Here is a 17,164-nt window from a genome sequence, read left to right on the forward strand (position 1 = left end):
ATCTACAAACTTATATTGTCATTGTTTACGCATTGTACTCTGCGTGCGGAGAGAGGGAAACCTCTTTTGACAAACGACGTCGTGCTACAATTAGTATAAAACAATCATACACGCCCAGGACACAAGGCGTCTATTCTATTATAGATCAACCCTCTTTGCTGCCTATCGCTCGCATAGTGATCGTTGGACGTTCGGCGGACATGTCGTTGACATGTTAACAAATTCGAACGCGCGTCTTCAACACCGAAAGGGCTCATAACAATGATAACTTGTATCGAAACATTAAGTTTAATATGTATCACATATAGGTATTTCGTATTTATTATATCAACAATAGAGGAGTTGAATTAAAAAAGGCTAGCCGATTCACTTATCAGAATTTTATTTCCAGTGTCTTCTCTTAATCTCTCTCTCTCTCTCTTTCGCTGCTCAATCTTTTATTAATTCTTGACCTAAATAAATTTCTTTCAATGTAAATTCATTCTTAGAGACGGCTGGTAAAAGGACCTCGCGTACCTTAGCATACTTTTTGAAGCCCGCGTGCAGAAATATAAATGAATATATTAATATACTAACACGAATTAAATTTATTTCAAGGTAACGAGGTCTATATGCATTATTATTATTAATATTGTTGTAACATAACATCCTGTGTACAATGTGCTTCATGTATCAGGATAAAGCGTAACTTAAATATTGCAACATAATTCTGAACTGGTAAAGAATATTGTTTGATCTATGTTATTTTTATGTCTAAATCTCAATCTTAGAATGACACTATGGGGTGAAAATGGAAAAAATGAACCCTGTTGCATTCTTCAGATATTTCTTACTCATTCATATCTTTATTTCTTGAACAGTATTACGATTGTATAATACTTTTTCACCTAGACATTTCGTTAAAGATTGTTTCATATTTTGGAAGAATGTAATCGTTGTTAATAAACATTTTTATTCGAATAGCAACATGGTTAATGGTCATGGTCAATCTGTGGTTAATAATTATTGAACAAAAGAAAAAATAAAATCATTTTTCTTCTTAGAATTGCAAAGCGACATTTGAACAAATAGGCGTTGATACACATGAAACGTTCCCTCTATGTAACTAAAATTTTGCGATATGGTCAAGTGTTCACTTTAGCGTAGAATTTCGAAGAGAAATTAGAAATTAGAAATTAAACTTTGAAAGTTGTGTTCATCAAATTGAGGTTGCTGAGAACATTAACGAAGGCATCGGTGTCTATACTTTTCAACATGGCCGTTATCTCTTCCGCAACATTACTCAACTTGATAAAATAAATGATTATCAAGTCTTTTATAGTACAAGTGCACTATATTGCGTCGCGAGGACAGAACATTTTTTTAATAGTGCTAGCGTAAACGATAAGCTACGTCTATTAAACTAATAAAATATACATAACGATGATGCTGGAGCGTTATTGACGCTTTAAATAGTTCCTTTAACAATATTTATCATTAATATTATTCATTAAATCTTGTATTATCCTCGGAGCATGAATTATTCAACAATTTTGTATATTTTCCTTAACACAAACACAAATATACACTGTATTCAACGTTAACAAAAAAAGGGAATTCAAACTTCATCTTGTTTTTCCGTTATATAAAATTTTATTCGTCCAAGTTAATGGAGGAATCATTTGGCAAATTGATAAATAAGAACTTCTTATGTTTTTTGCTTTATTTCTATGATTTTATCAATATAGTAGTCTGCAAGCAGTGTTGTTTCACAACTAATATCGAGTTTAAAAAATTATTATTTAAACACATGACGGTTGCAGATAATCTCTGATAAAAAGAGTACTAAGAAACACATGAAAGAACAATGTTCTATGCCGACTAAAAGGGACTGAAACTTTCATGTGCATCAGTCGAGTTAAAAAAACTGAAAGAATTCGCAGCAAGCTTCGTTGTAGGTGTCAGAGGATGGACAAAGGAAAGAAAGAGACTGGCCACAGGTATGCAACCGGAAGTCGTCCCAGCAGCCATATTGGTCGCAAGTCGCTCCCGTCCGATGGGATCATTGACAGCCCTTTTAATTGAACTCTCTAATATTATTGATAACAAGTTTAATAATATGTACATGTACGATTAGACGCCGCCGTTTGTAAGCAATACAATAAAGACGTCTAAAAAACCTTGTGGAAATGAAGACGCCACCTAATGATCCTTAGACGCTGTACCAAACACGCGCGTTTAATATATATAGATGTATATATATATTAATTATTTCTTTTAATTATTGTAAGCTTTGAGCTTGGACGTTGCCCGCCCACACGTGTGTTGAATCTTACTATACACCGACGAACAATAGCAAATTCATTAATATTATTATTATTATTATTATTAATATTATTTATTCTTTTTCGGTTTCCTTTTTAGAATACTTCCCCTGGCAAACGTGCTGACGGCCTTCGTGTCGTGAGCTCTCGCGTACCATGGATCGTTAATCGTGATCGTCGAGACCCGATAGAGGATCCCGTTGGATCCGCGATACACGCTTAGCATACGATAAAAGCATACACGGTGGCCCGATAATCCTCGCGTCGATCGTACGCGATTCGAATTGCAACAACGGTCTCATATTTTGACTAGAATCTGGAGAATTATCATTAAGTCTTAACGAGCGCGCGACTGGGGGGGAGGGGAAGCTTGGATCACCGTGCGTCGACGAAGAACCTTATCAAACGAAAAGAAGGAAAGAACGAAACGAAAGGAATAGAAACAAAGAAAAAAAAAAAAGAAAAAGGAAAACGCGTTTCGAGGCTCGGCCGTGAGCACGTGTTACAGGGGGTTCCATCTCGCTGATGTCCTTGGGACACCTTACGGGGGTCCTAGAAAAGACTCAATCGCGGTCGTCTTACAAAGCTTATACGCAAACTCGACGACAGATAAACGTCGCTAAAACACGCTAGGCGTTTTCAACTGGCGAACGAAAAATCTTTTCAACTGGAAAGAAAAATCGGGCCAGGTTGGGCCCGGTCGGGCTGGACGATAAAAAAACAGAAGATCTCGAGGAACATTAACACATCGTAAAATCACTTACACGCTATCGGTCAGGCTACCGTTGGAAAATCAAAAGGTAAAGGAAAAGACCAGTTCTATCTCGGATTCAATACTGAACGTTCGCGAGCCTACGAATCGTAATTATAGTATTTTCGGGCACTCTCGCGGTCACGGGAACGAAAGTGGGCCTTACGCGCGACTCGCGACAGCGTCCTCCATTTTGGGAACCGGTCGGACCCCGTGCTTTCAGGATTATCGCGATTAGGCTGCGAACTTAGTGCTCTGATCGAATACACTCTAAAATTTGGTACAATTCTTACGTTAATGGAAGAATTTAAAAATATTGTCTGCTTGTTAAGATTATTGAAAGGAGAAGCAACTTTCTATTCAATTCCTGCTTCTTGCAATTTGACGCAGACGATTGCAAATAAAAGAGTCAGTTTATGATTGTACAAAGAAGTAGGAATCCATTTCTTAATGAATATAACAAATTTAAAACTCGATGGGAATTGAAATAATGTGTTATTTCTCCTCTTTGGAGTCCAATTGGATTGTTTGATAAAGTATAAACATTTTCCTTTGATTTTTCTAGATTGCTGCAATAAAGATTGATGTTTCTATAAAGACGCACAGTCTGATCAGGATCTGAAAACACGAGGCTCCTTTTTAATCTCCGTGGAACAGTTCCACGAAAATGGGAGACGCCATCGTCGACGGTGAACGGTGACGGACAAACAACGATATTGTGCAAAACTGCGAAGCAACGCGCGAACACTGTTTAGATGCTTCAAACTGTGGGAGCGTGTAATATCTATATATACGTATAGAAATATATACATACATTGTATGGCAGGTTCGACTGCTGAGAACAACTCAGCATGCTCAACGAAAGAGGGCAACGGATGTCGAGTAAACGCAAGTGCGATCGTTAGAACATCTCGTCATTGACTCTCGAACACCCCCCCCCCCGGATCACTTCAATTTTTTTCCGGTAAACCATTTTTAATCTCCGAAAGTTGAGAATTTATTACATTTTATCAGGATCGGCATTGGAACTGAAAAATTAATCTTAAATTGACAAGGATCCTGTGAATTCCAAGTGAAACTATAAATGTAGAGAATGGCTGTTTACACTCCTTCAGGATACAAATATTAATTTTGGTGGAACATTACAATTCTTGCTAATATCACGAACTGAAACGTATTCGTCAAGTTTGATTTTAAACCTGTGCAGCTTGAAACCGTTTAAACTTTTAAGAAAGATCGAGGCTAAGGCGATAATTGAGAACACTTCACGAAGTGTCTTAAAGCAGCCGAGAACTTCAGTCTGCACTCTCCTGTACCTCTGTTTCTCAACCCTTACGTCATGACCCACTTCGAACTTAAGGGGAAAATTCTTTTCTGTTCCAAAATTGGAATGTCGTCGCGAATCTTCCATGTTTTCAGATAATATCGTGCGTTGTGTCACGTTCGCAAAGATTTTCGTTTGCAACGTAAAGGTGAAATTAATGGCGAGAGTTGGTACGATCACCCTGCAACGACTATACGTTGCCATCCGTTAGTTTTAAGTCCACTATTATTCCGGGAGTTCGCACAATCAGGGTACCGCTGTTAGCCGTTAAAAATGTAAAATGTAAGACTACGTTAGCAGTTCGATACTCGTTAAGAACTAATTGCTGACTAGCAAAGAACAGGAGAAGTGGGCTATGCATATGTATGTACACAGTGAGGTGCGAAAGTATTCGTACAGGAAGCGTGAGAACAGATGCTTTCTACGTCAACAATTGCAGTTTTATAGTGTTTTATCTAGTCTCTCTTCAGCCTCTAAGATTCAATTTTTCTGAACTAATTATTTACACAACAGCTGCACTGTTTAAATGGATCATAGGTGACTTCTATTTCTCAAGTTCCGAGTTTTCGAAAAATAATGCTCAGAATTTATATACAAGAAATAATACACTATGGAATTTAGATCAAATTTTAGTCAATCTCAGATTCTTGAAATTTCTTAACTCATTTCTGACTGAAGATAATTAATATGATACAATTTGTCTCGCCAAGTATTTCAGTTGTTAGATTGAGGATCTTTTCGCAAAGTAAACATTTTCAGTTCTAATTAACGACAAAACTTTCTGCTAATGATTTTAATAAGTTGTGAATGGTACATGTTTTCAAGCTCTTTTAAGCTCTCTATTGCGTTTGAGTACAACTATCCAATTTTAATCATAAAATTCACAGTCCAGCGACTATTAAAATTTACAAGGAGACTATATAATTTTGTAATTTCCACGCTTACACTGTCCAAATAATTTCTATCCTCGCTGCACGCGTGGGCCTGGGTGTGTACAAGGAAAGACTCCACTGCTGATGTTCCTTTGGCAAAACGCAATCGCCGCCGTTAACGGGTCGGGCTTCGTTGTCGCATTTCGCTAACAGAACGCCGCCTCAAAGTCTTTTCTTTCCGTTTCCGGGATTCTGGGTGTGCGGGAGGCAAAATTTCGGTAGGCGTTTGTTTCGCTATTCTCTTTTCCTTTTTTTTTGTCTTTTCTTTTCTTTTTCTCAATTTGGCATTAGGCAGTCGAGGCGACGGCTACGTCGCTGGAAACAGTAAAGCACTGTTCTAGAATCTTTTTTTTCCGTTTTTCGTTTCTCCGCTGAAAGTTTCTCATCGTTGCTAGATCAAAAAGGAAGATAGTCAAAAAAGTACGGTTTCGTTTTAGTGTTCTACCCTTACGCTAACAGTACAATGTTCTTCCCCCTGTGAGGAAAATCGTCCACGTTTCTCTCGCGTATGCTCGCTCTCGCTCGCTCTCACTCTGTTCCTAATCCTACGACAACGTTAACGTTAGTAGTTCCTATCGTTTATCATTTTTCTCGTGATATGGTTGTTAGGGTGCGAAGGGCTAAAGGACAAGCTAGCCGGGACTCTGTTGCTCGCAGCACGTTGTTCGTTCCTTTCTCTCTAGTCTGGACAACGCGAACGATTAACCCCTTGCATTACGATTCATTTAATGATTCCGGTGAGCAGAACTTTCGCATCGTTCATCATTTTATCTAGAAGGAAAAGAAAACTTGTGTTTCTTATATGCCGTATATTTTCCAAAGGTTTATCGACAACAAGCGAATAGAATTTTATTCCAACTTCAAAGAGATTAATGATATTTATTGGACTCTGTCCGAATTCCTCATCACGAGCAAGGGGCTAGTCGAACTGATTGATTCTGTCGCGTCTTTTCGCACCATGAAACGCGCAACATCGTCGCTCTCTTCAACCACTTGTCTCTGTCCACCCGAGAAGAGCCTTTGCTCTTCTCGCACGCATTCCAAAGGCTTAACGATAACCGCGGTCGAGTATACGCTATTGAAGTATCGGGAATCGAGTTTCTACTAGGAATAACGTATTAAATAATAAAAATCTGAAAATAGAGTATTTAAACTACAGCAGCCTGGGGCTAAAAGTCTATAAAATGGAATACAAAAAATACGTCGAAATCTTAAACGAGAAAAGGAGTATAATAACTAATGAGCTATTTTCTTCGTCGTATCGATTTCTATCTCCCGGAGCGTCGCATACTGTTTTCGTCATTCTCTTTTCGACGAACCTGTGTCTCCCTGTACGCGTACGTGTGTACGCGCGTGACTGTGCGGGTGTGTCAATGTCTGTCACTATCGGCGAACGGTCACCGGCCATCTTCGCTAAATCGTGGTTTGTGCGCTAAGAGAAATGTTTGCCTGTATCACAGACTTCTTCGATAACACTTTGCTGGTTCGCGCCCCGTCTATCGCAGAGCCGCGTTTTAATTAAATAAATAGATATAATTTAACGAAAAGAACGTCCCCCAGTTCTCGTCGCTTTTGCGATCTAGACAAAGATCTATCTTAGCCGTACAACCGCTGGAAAAACGCGGTCCCGCTTCTGTCGAGGTTTCTTCACAAAACAGTCCCTACGCAAACCGAGCGAATCTCTTTAGAAAATCTCTTACGACTGTCCGAACCAACGGAATCTGCGGACTTTGTTTTCACCATGAATAATTTCGATACGATATGTTGACCGTCTCTGTTCCGAAGCAATTATTCGCGCGCTCCCGTTTTCACTTCCGTGTAAAGCCGATAAACTGTTTCTCGAGAAACGCAATCGCAACAACGGAGGACAAGAAAACAACGACAATATAGAATTGGCAGGATTTGGGATACTTGCCTGTGGTCAGCTCCACCGTCCAGCTTTTGTTTTTGTTTTTGTTTTGTTTTGTTTTCTTTTTTCAAAGCGGAGAATCGTATCCTGAACTACGCGCGACGCCTGCTCTACTCGCTGGATTAGATTCTCTCTCTCTCTCTCTCTTTCATTTTTTTTGTTTTAAATCTTTCTTTCGGTTTTCTTTTGTTTTAGGATTTGATGGTTATCGGGTTTGCGCGCAAGCTTAAGCTGATGAATCCTAATTGGCAATATCGATGAACACAAATAAACGGTAAAACGTGTGGCCTCTGACGGGTGCGGAGGAGGTTTACGTCGGGTTCGGAGACTGCTGTTGAGAATTGTACTCCAGCAGGGCTATCGGGAACGTCTTGATGTGCGTTTGCCACTGCGCCGACAGTTGGAAGAATTTTACGCCGTACCACTCGGTACCGTCGATGCTCACTGCAAAGACAAGCAAACAGTATCGTTAGAAAGCTATTTGTACGATACGTATCTGCGATTGCTGCTTGAACGAATATTTATTAATTCTTTTCCATACAATATAGTCGTTAAATTGACTGGTTCCTGATAGGTGTGTTGGTAAGACTTTAGTAATCAGAAATCTAACGATAAAATATTTTTATAAAACAAGGTAGAGTTCTCTTTCGATCCAATACTAATTTGATCAAAGAAGGAACACATTCTGAACAAACGTGGTTTGTTCAAGTGTACCTTCCCTTCAAAGTGTGCTTTCTTATCAACAAGAAATGAAACTTGATCGCGTAGGTATCATTCAAAGGTACTCAACGCTACGGGGATCAATTAACAGTGTTTGAACGTAGAACTCACCTCTTAATGGAATGTTATGAGTTTTCGCGGAACAAATTAGTCGCGTGACGCCGTCGACCGTTTGACTCTTTGGCTCGTTTTCCTTCTCTTTTTCTTTCTTCTTGCCCAATCTCATTACTGTAAAAGTAGCAACGTTATGGGATGATATTACGTGAAAGAAAGCAAAAAGGAAGTAATCTGAAAACGTTCAAACATTCTTCATTAAGTAAATAATCGAACGTGGTGTCGCGTGTACCCACTTTTCTGTTTCTTCTCCTTGGTCGTGTAATTCATGGACAAATGGTTGCTGGGTATTTCGCCGAGCGACGGGAGTCTTTGAACATGAAGAGCCCTGAACGCTTGCCTCAAGGTATTCTTGCCCTTTTCGCCCTGGGTCTGCTTGCTCCAATAATCCAGTTGCAATTCGACCGGTTCCCAGCCTTCCCTCATCGGTTGGCCAACGTTCGGACTGCTTGGTGGTGTTAACCGACCTGGTGGAGGAATCGGTAGACTAGGTGGTGGCAAAGATGGCGGAGAACCGGACATCGTCGCGTTGCTTTCGTCCAGGTCCACCGATGCTGATGAACTGCTGTCCGGGCAGCCCACTCGCACGTCGTTTATGAACGGGATGAAGATCTGGCTGCTGTCGTCCGTCTCCCTGAACGGAGCATTAAATAGTATGCCTATCAGCCCTTCTACACTACTTTTCACAATGTATTATATATTGAATCTTGAAAAAATCTGCAATCTAGTTATTACACTGTTCGCAGTCTGTTTGTAAGCTATCATGTTGATCATCGTCTTCTGAATTGAAGATCGTGATAAATGGTGGAAAGGCTCGATTACCTGTAGGTAACCATGGCTTCAGCGATTGGCAACAGCAAGGTCGTCCCAGAGACGGCCAAATACTCCGACACCCTAACCGCGCACTCGCTCGCACCCCCGCCCTCCCTGTCGAGCAGCTCCTTCCATTCTTCGCCGAAAAGCATCGAGTACTTCCCGTCTATCGAGCTGAGATACTTCGACAACGTGTTCGAGCCCAAGGGCACGACCAAGAACTTGAGGTAATTCTGCCAATCCGGCGGCCGAAAGCTCAGCAAATCCACGTAATGGCGAAGCACAGCGTTCACGAAACCGTCTCCGCCGGCGATCACCACTTTGATCGGAGCTGGCGGCTTCGCCGAGCTATTGCAACTAGAAAAATAATAATATTTTAATTATCCGATGAAAGACAACAATTTTATTATAATATAATTATAATCTGGCTGCGCTTTTTATCGATTTTTCCAGCCCTGTCACGCAGAGACACTAGAATTAGAGCTTGTGTAGACACTTGAAATGAAATAACGAATTATTTAAAAAGGTACGTTGAGACGCGTTATAAATTGAATGAATGTATAATTAATGAATGCACACCGTAGTGCAAAAGTTTTGTGCAGATGCTACTGTTCTTTTGAGTAAACGAAGAATACCAGTTTGGAGTGGACGTAAAGTGGTAGGTAAGTCGGTGAGAAGTAAGTTGATTAAGCGAGAGAGATTTCGTTGGGAGGAACAATAGTTACAATTTTTGTATTCGTGTGACCAAGCAGGTGAACGTGGCACGAATGTCTGCTGGAGAAGCTGTGGTTAGAACTCGGTGGTTCCTTTCCTGAAGCCTCGTGGCAAGCAGAGCTCCACCTGGATCCGCTAACGAGACCATTGACACCGCGTCTGGCAGGCTGTCATCGGGCAAAAAGCGGCTTAATTGCTCCACTAACGCCTTCCTTGGCTGGAACACCGGACACATTCGTCAATATTGGCTCGGTTATCGCCTAACGAAGACGATCGCGTAACCGGCCGTTGCGCGAGATAATTAAAAATATAAAACTGAAAAGACAAGGAACGTTTTCATAGAGAATCACACACACACAGCTCATTTCGCACAGTTGCGAAATGATAGTCGATAGATCAGAGAGAATGGCTTCACAAAGAAACTGTAGACAGTGCTCCATAGTTGTTTGACGTATTCTTCCCACTAATTGTCCCTCTACCCCTTTCTCACCCCTACTGCACATCAGATAAACACACGAAGAAAATCGATCTACCAAGGAAAACAAAAATTCTTTGGATAGTAAATCGAGAAATACGTGGATCAAAATTATTCAGTAATCAATTATAAGCTCTTCGTGAGAATAGAGGGATTTTTCACTGGAAGGTTCACTTAGCTGAGCACACAAAGAGAATCTATCTACTGAGGAAATAAAAATTCTTCGGACAATAAAATGAGAAATGCACAGGACTCGTCTTATCTTCGTTAAGAAATTATGAACTTTCCGAGGAACTAATATATGGTCGTTTTCCCAGGACCTACTTACCCTAGATTATAATGAACCAGGCTATATACTCGCAGCGGAAAGAGCACAAATTTGATTTCGAATTAAAAGGAACAAGTAACACGCGTGTTTAGTTGAACTCCGTTTGAAATCATCGTGTCCACAAATCAACGAGTCCAGCTCGATGATCTACGTGATCGGAACGGAAAAAATATACGAGTGCGCGTGTGTGTCAAATAACCGTGGAACACCGTAGCCTTTTTCCCCCGGACAAACGGGTGCATCTTGACGGAGGACGCACGCGATGGAATATTTTCTGCGACTACGTGTATGCGTGTGCGTGGGTGTGAGTTGAGTATTCTACCTCGGAGCTATTCAAGTCGGCGGGCGGCTTCAAGTCTACGCTGAGGCTGTGCTTTTTAGACTTATTGCTACCCGGTGTGCCTCTATCGCGGGCAAAAAGTCTGGTCCTTTTGTCAGAGCCCTCGTTTTTATTGTGCTGCTCGGACTTGGGTGGAGAGCCCGGCACGTAATTCGGGGGATCGTTCGCCTCGTGATCCGTCCAATTTTCGGGATGCGAATCACTGTCCGCTCTTCGGGAGCTATCATCGCTTTGCCTATCCACGCCTCGCTCTGCAATGAAATTTCATTACTCTTCGGTGCAGTGCGCCGACCATCGGTGGGTTTCGCACCGCCGCAAGCTCGAGACCAACTCCCTTCAACTTCCTTCAATTCTCTTTCAACCCTCCTCAACTTCCTACAAGTCCCTTTCAACCCCCTTCAACTTCCTCCAATTCCCTTTGAACCCCCTTCGATTCTCTTTCAACTACCGTCAGCTTCTTTTAGTCCCCTGTCAACCCCCTTCAACTCCCTTTCAACTCCCTTCAATTTCCTTTCAACCGCCTTCAATTTCCTTGAATTACCTTTGAACCCCCTTCAATTCACTATCAACTCCCTTGAATTCCCTTTCAACCCCCTCCAATTAACTTGAATTCCCTTTCAACCCCCTTCAATTTCCTCGAATTCCCTTTCAACCCCCTTCAATTTCCTTGAATTCCCTTTTAACCCCATGAATTTCCATCAATTCCCTTTCAACCCCTTCAATTCTTTTTCAATTCCCTCTCAACCCCTTTCAATTCTCTTTCAACTCCTTAAATTTCCTTTCAATTCCCTTTCAACTCCCTCGCGTTCCCTTTTAACCCCATGGACCTCCTTCAATTCCCTTTCAACCCCGTCAACTTCCCTCAATTCCCCTTCAGCCTCCTCCAATTCCATTTCCACCCCCTTCGAATCAGGTTTCCCAAATCTCGAGTCGTTCAACCCTTCACAACGTTGTGGCATTTTCTGGATTGCTTTCTTTCATTTTGAGATTTTACAAATTTCAATGTCTCTGCAGAGTACCATAATTTTTCAAAGAAAAATTTCCCCTTCGGAATGATCCCCTCAGAAGTTGATCTGCGATTTTTTGTTGCGGTTTTCTTGTACTTCAAGTATTGTGGTTGACAATGTTTTTCAATTCGATTGATATGTTACGGATATAGACTTGAGAAGACAGACGTGAGCAGAGTAGAATAAAATTATGAAATAGGATCGGACTTTTCAAGTTGGTTAAATGGTGATCTTTTTCTCTAGCATGAATGTCTAAGGTTAGAGGCGAAAGTAGTATAGTGCAAACTTTGTACATGTAGAGTTAATATTATTACACAAAACACCATATTTTATTAGTAACAATGCTATAAGAGATATAGCTTATTTCACAGATTATTTCAACATAAACTTATGCACAAACATATAATATAAAATTGTACAGTAGTTCTTTAAGAGACATGCATGAAATGGTATTAATTAGTAATTCTCCCCAACTAAAGTAACCGTAATAACAATAACACACGAAGACATCAAATATCATGAACAAAATTATTTATTTAAATAAAAATTATATCTAAACAAGTACGAGATGTTTATAAAGAAATTCTTACCTATTCGAATGACTACTAATACTAAACTCGACTACATCATTAGAACAATTTATCTTTATCCTATAATTTAGTGTTATTACCTTCTGTGCAAAATCTTATCCGATATATAAAACATTCAGCAACTGCATTAAGTAAAACGATTTCTTTCTGACGACTGTTTTTGCACTAACCGAGAGTCTAATTTACGCTAATTCATATACAATCTAATCATTCTTCAATCGAATCGCTCCACGGAATTCTCAACAGCATTGTTCGTTCGCTAGAGGTGGTCTCGAGCTTGCAGTTAGCAACGCGGATGACAACGTGTCAGCCAGATTCCCGAAGGAATCGTAGGATGTCAAATTAGATCATAGTTTCCCAACATTTAGGTTCGCTGGTCTATTTTCAAAATTATTGACCTTTCCCTTAATCATCGTCCATCCCTCATTTCCTTGGTACAATTTGAGTTTTCGATATCAACAACAATAAACAATGATAAAAAAATCAATATGATAGAAATATGAGTACAGTGACACCTCCATTATCCGAACCTTAGACGCCCGAATTCTTTATTATCCGAAAATGTTTTATACAAATGAATCAGTCTAAAGAAAATACTCTTTATTCTACGAATCAGTAAAAGATCTAATCCAACGCTGTAACTAGGTAATTGTTCCATTATCCGACCACTCGTGTTTCCTTGATTAATTCGGATAGCGGAGGTTCTACTGCAGTTGTAACAGCAGGACGAGATAACACGAGATAAACCAATTACAGTGAATTCTCTATATATGTCGCCGAGGCATGGTCGGTAAATGTCGCGGAATTAACCCCACTACCGCGGGGTATACCCTGTGAGGGGCCAAGAAGCTTGAGAGACCTCGGTCGCGGAGGTGAATCAGAGAACAGTATCTCCTGGCCGATACATGTCCCTGGTTAGACCCGTGTTTCGGACATATATCGAGTAAACACTGTAAACCTTTGCGGACAAAAGAGTTCCAAAGTGATCTTTTATTCTAGAACTTTCCAGGTTGCTGTATCGTTTATACCTTTTACTCGGCGGCAAGTCGACGATATGAAATCTGAGCGAGCAGGTCGGTCGATTTTCTTGAATAAATTCAAAATTATGGTACTCTACAGAGACATTGAAATTTGTAAAATCTCAAAATGAAAGAAAGCAATCCAGAAAATGCCACAACGCTGTGAAGGGTTGAACGACTCGAGATTTGGGAAACCAGATTTGAAGGGGGTGGAAATGGAATTGGAGGAGGTTGAAGGGGAATTGAAGGAAGTTGACAGGGTTGAAAGGGAATTGAAGGAAGTCCATGGGGTTAAAAGGGAACGCAAGGTAGTTGAAAGGGAATTGAAAGGAAATTTAAGGAGTTAAAAGAGAATTGAAAGGGGCTGAGAGGGAATTGAAGGGAGTTGGAAAAGAATTGAAGGGGGTTGAAAGGGAATTGATGGAAATTCATGGGGTTAAAAGGGAATTCAAGGAAATTGAAGGGGGTTGAAGGGGAATTCAAGGAAATTGAAGGGGGTTGAAAGGGAATTCAAGGAAATTGAAGGGGGTTGAAAGGGAATTCAAGTTAATTGAAGGGGGTTGAAAGGGAACTCAAGGAAATTGAAGGGGGTTGAAAGGAAATTGAAGTTAATTGAAGGGGGTTGAAAGGGAATTCAAGGGAGTTGATAGTGAATTGAAGGGAGTTCAAAGGTAATTCAAGGAAATTGAAGGGAGTTGAAAGGGAGTTGAAGGGGGTTGAAAGGGGACTAAAAGAAGCTGACGGTAGTTGAAAGAGAATTGAAGGGAGTTCAAAGGGAATTGGAGGAAGTTGAAGGGGGTTGAAAGGGAATTCAAGGAAATTGAAGGGGGTTGAAAGGGAATTCAAGGAAATTGAAGGGGGTTGAAAGGGAATTCAAGTCCCTTGCGGAATTTCCCTTTGTGGAAAAGTGGGTCCGAATAAAAATAAAACCGTTCGCGTCGTTCACAAGTCATGAAACTTTCCAAGGAAACGGGGAAAATCGCGTCGACTTGCCACGAGCGACAGACGACAGTTCAAAGAGTCCGATCGGAAATGAAATAAAAAGTTTCAACGAATTCGAGAGATCCGTTAAGCGCCACCCGTCGGGAAACTACGATCCCCGCTGAAGTCCGATTGTTACTAGAACACAGCACGCTCAGGTGTCTCGACGGTTAGTCCCGGGCCACACGGTATGCAGAATGTGAACTTACTAAATCACAATCAGGGTCAAACCGCGCTAGACAACATTCGTGATCGACGCAGCCGGTTTTCAACATAGAAACAATCTACGATCGCATGATCGAACACGTTTCGCCGACTCGAAAAACGATCGAATCGTCGCATTCGGACGGCGTACCACGGAAACGAGGTGTTAGTTCTAAAATTAGATACACAGTAATTGACAGTAATAAAGAGAGATATATAGATATATACATACATGTATATATACATGTATATATATATACATATATATGAAATATATGTACGTACGAGCAGATAGATAGAGACGGAAACAGAGAGAAGGCCAGCGGACAGGATTTCGAGTACGATTTTTCAAACAAAACGCTACATACAGAGAAGCTGCGGAATAGACATATTACACAGACACACAGACATATAGAAGTATAGTCTTCCTGCAGGTGCTTCGGGGTTCGATCGAGAACAGCGAAAGAGCGTCTAGAGCGGCCAGAAAACTGTTGTTTTTGTCGGCGAGGATAGAGCGAGAGTTTCCGTCCGTTCGTTGTCGCAGAAGCAATGACCAAAAAAAAAAAAAAAAACGACTACAAGAGATGCCAAAGAAACATTTATTTTTCTCTCTTTCTCTCTGCAGCGGTTACATTCGTTGCGTGCGGTTTTACATCGTTTACAACTACTGCCGGTTGCTGTCTGTTCGGGTACGATGCAAGAACAACTGAAGTTTTCAAGCTTCGGAGAGAAAAGCGTGGCATACCCTCGGACGGAGCCATGTATTCATTAATTGGATAGCCGGTAGTAATTATTTAACGAATTTTTGATTGAAACGGGCAGGATAAATTGCAACAGCAATTTAAAGAATACCGAACTTCGACTGATTTGTCTTATGTCTTGTACACAAATTTACGAAGTGAACAATTTTTAACTGATGTTTCGTATCCCTACCGAATACAGTGAATTCTTGATATATGCCAACAACACCAGATCCAGAGCTTTGTGGCACCTCACGTGGTATGGCCGCGGTAGCGGGGATAGTTCCACGACGTTTGTCATTTAGGCCTTGGCGACATATATAGAGAGATCACTGTACTACGTTTTATTTTATACGCGGAAGAGGCGTGCGTCTCAAACCAACTTTGAAGGTCGATTATCTGAGACAGATTCCACGAAAAATTTCATCCCTCATTCCCGAATTATACTTTCTAATGTAGAATCTACTGTAACTATACTTTTGCTTCTAATCGGTACAGTTGAAACCAGTTAAAAATGACTTCTGAGAAAGATGAAAGAGATCGAATTTATTTTCGTAGATCCGAGGGATCCAACCTGTGCTCTTTAGGGTTAAAGAGTCGGAAATAGGTACCTACTTATTAGACTGCGGTTCTTTATGCAAAATAAAGATGTTCCACGTTGATTGTGGGAAGCAGAAATTAGATAAAAATTAATTTCATCCCTTAAAAGTTTTTACGCAATTACATGCCAATATTCTTAATTATTGTTTGACATTTAAAATCCATAGTCTACTAATTATCGATAGAACCGTGAATCGTCGGCCGATTTCAATAAAGCGGGTCGATTTCGACCCGTCCGAGGGTAAGAAATGCGGCAAATGCGATAGTACGGAATGCTTCGATTATCCTTGCATACGGCCGATTCGAGAGTGATACTTACAAACGGACATCGAAATTGGTAAATTGCAAGAGATCAACATTCGATCAGGCTCTACTTGCGAAACTACAATCGGGCACCTAATTACCGAGTATTTCGATCGACACACCAAGCTTCTGCCGACTAGCAGGGGTCATTCATGCGCTGGAGTTCCTTCTCCAATCTACAAAATTGCGTACAGGCTGGATTGTATATATCGATCGTTTCGTTCAGGTTGCAGGCGAGCGACTAGCATAGTATCTTACACACGTTACAAGGAAACAAGTATCGGATCCCGAAAGGCGAGATCTCAACTTATACCGCGGGTCGACGCGTAACAGTTGCGTTGTTCCGAATGAAACTTGAACGGTTTCGACGGTGTTGGGACACACGATACAGCGCCGACACCAACTCGATAAGTATAAAATATGGAATAGTACAGGGTAATCCACTTAACTCGGAAGCCGCGCGCGCGAGAACGAGCGCGGACAGCATAACCGTGTACGCTGCCGGCCATAAGTGGCGGGTCATGAACTATGTCTCTGCCTTGTTTTCGCCATACTTCGCGCTACCACAATAAATTTACACAATGTTTTCTAGGCGATCGTTTCTTTTTCATCCGCCTCGGTTATCTTTTTCTATCGAAACTTTATTTCTCAAAAAAATTGCGTTCGCCATACTTCTTGCTAGCAAAATAAATGTACACTATATTTTCTAGCTAATCGTCTCCGTTTAGCGATTCTGATAAAAAGATTGAAAATTCTCGAACAGAAAGAAACTATTCCAATTATTAATTGAAAACAAAGTTATATTCAAGACGGGCGATGCTAAACAATCAACGTTAATAGTTCTGATACTACAACTTCTATGTTATACTGTCCCACATTATTATGTATTAAATTTTTTCCAGAATCTTCATTTCAACGTGAACAAAGCTGTTTCCTTGTTAAATGCTAAAAATACCGAGTTTCCGAAAACGTCTTCCAAAAACTAGACGGCAATTTA

At 40.7% G+C, this 17,164-nt stretch overlaps 1 protein-coding gene across 7 annotated transcripts in view; it reads right to left on the bottom strand.

The window, feature by feature from the left end:
• Positions 1-1,732: 1,732 nt before the first annotated feature.
• Positions 1,733-17,164, bottom strand: part of Krt95d (phosphofurin acidic cluster sorting protein KrT95D) — a 71,154-nt gene continuing 55,722 nt past the window's right edge. For 5 of the 7 annotated variants that reach the window (XM_076790057.1, XM_076790061.1, XM_076790056.1 and 2 more), the window contains 6 exons: positions 10,706-10,974; positions 9,592-9,797; positions 8,876-9,223; positions 8,290-8,687; positions 8,051-8,227; positions 1,733-7,663 (listed from right to left, as the gene is read on the bottom strand). In XM_076790057.1, coding sequence (XP_076646172.1) covers positions 7,530-7,663; positions 8,051-8,227; positions 8,290-8,687; positions 8,876-9,223; positions 9,592-9,797; positions 10,706-10,974 — 1,532 coding nt within the window. In that variant the 3' untranslated portion in view covers positions 1,733-7,529. The remainder of the gene's footprint in view (positions 7,664-8,050; positions 8,228-8,289; positions 8,688-8,875; positions 9,224-9,591; positions 9,798-10,705; positions 10,975-17,164) is intronic. The other 2 variants (XM_076790059.1, XM_076790060.1) reach the window with 1 other exon arrangement.

This window comes from Halictus rubicundus, chromosome 6 (genome assembly GCF_050948215.1).
Source record: "Halictus rubicundus isolate RS-2024b chromosome 6, iyHalRubi1_principal, whole genome shotgun sequence".
Lineage (NCBI taxonomy): Eukaryota > Metazoa > Arthropoda > Insecta > Hymenoptera > Halictidae > Halictus > Halictus rubicundus.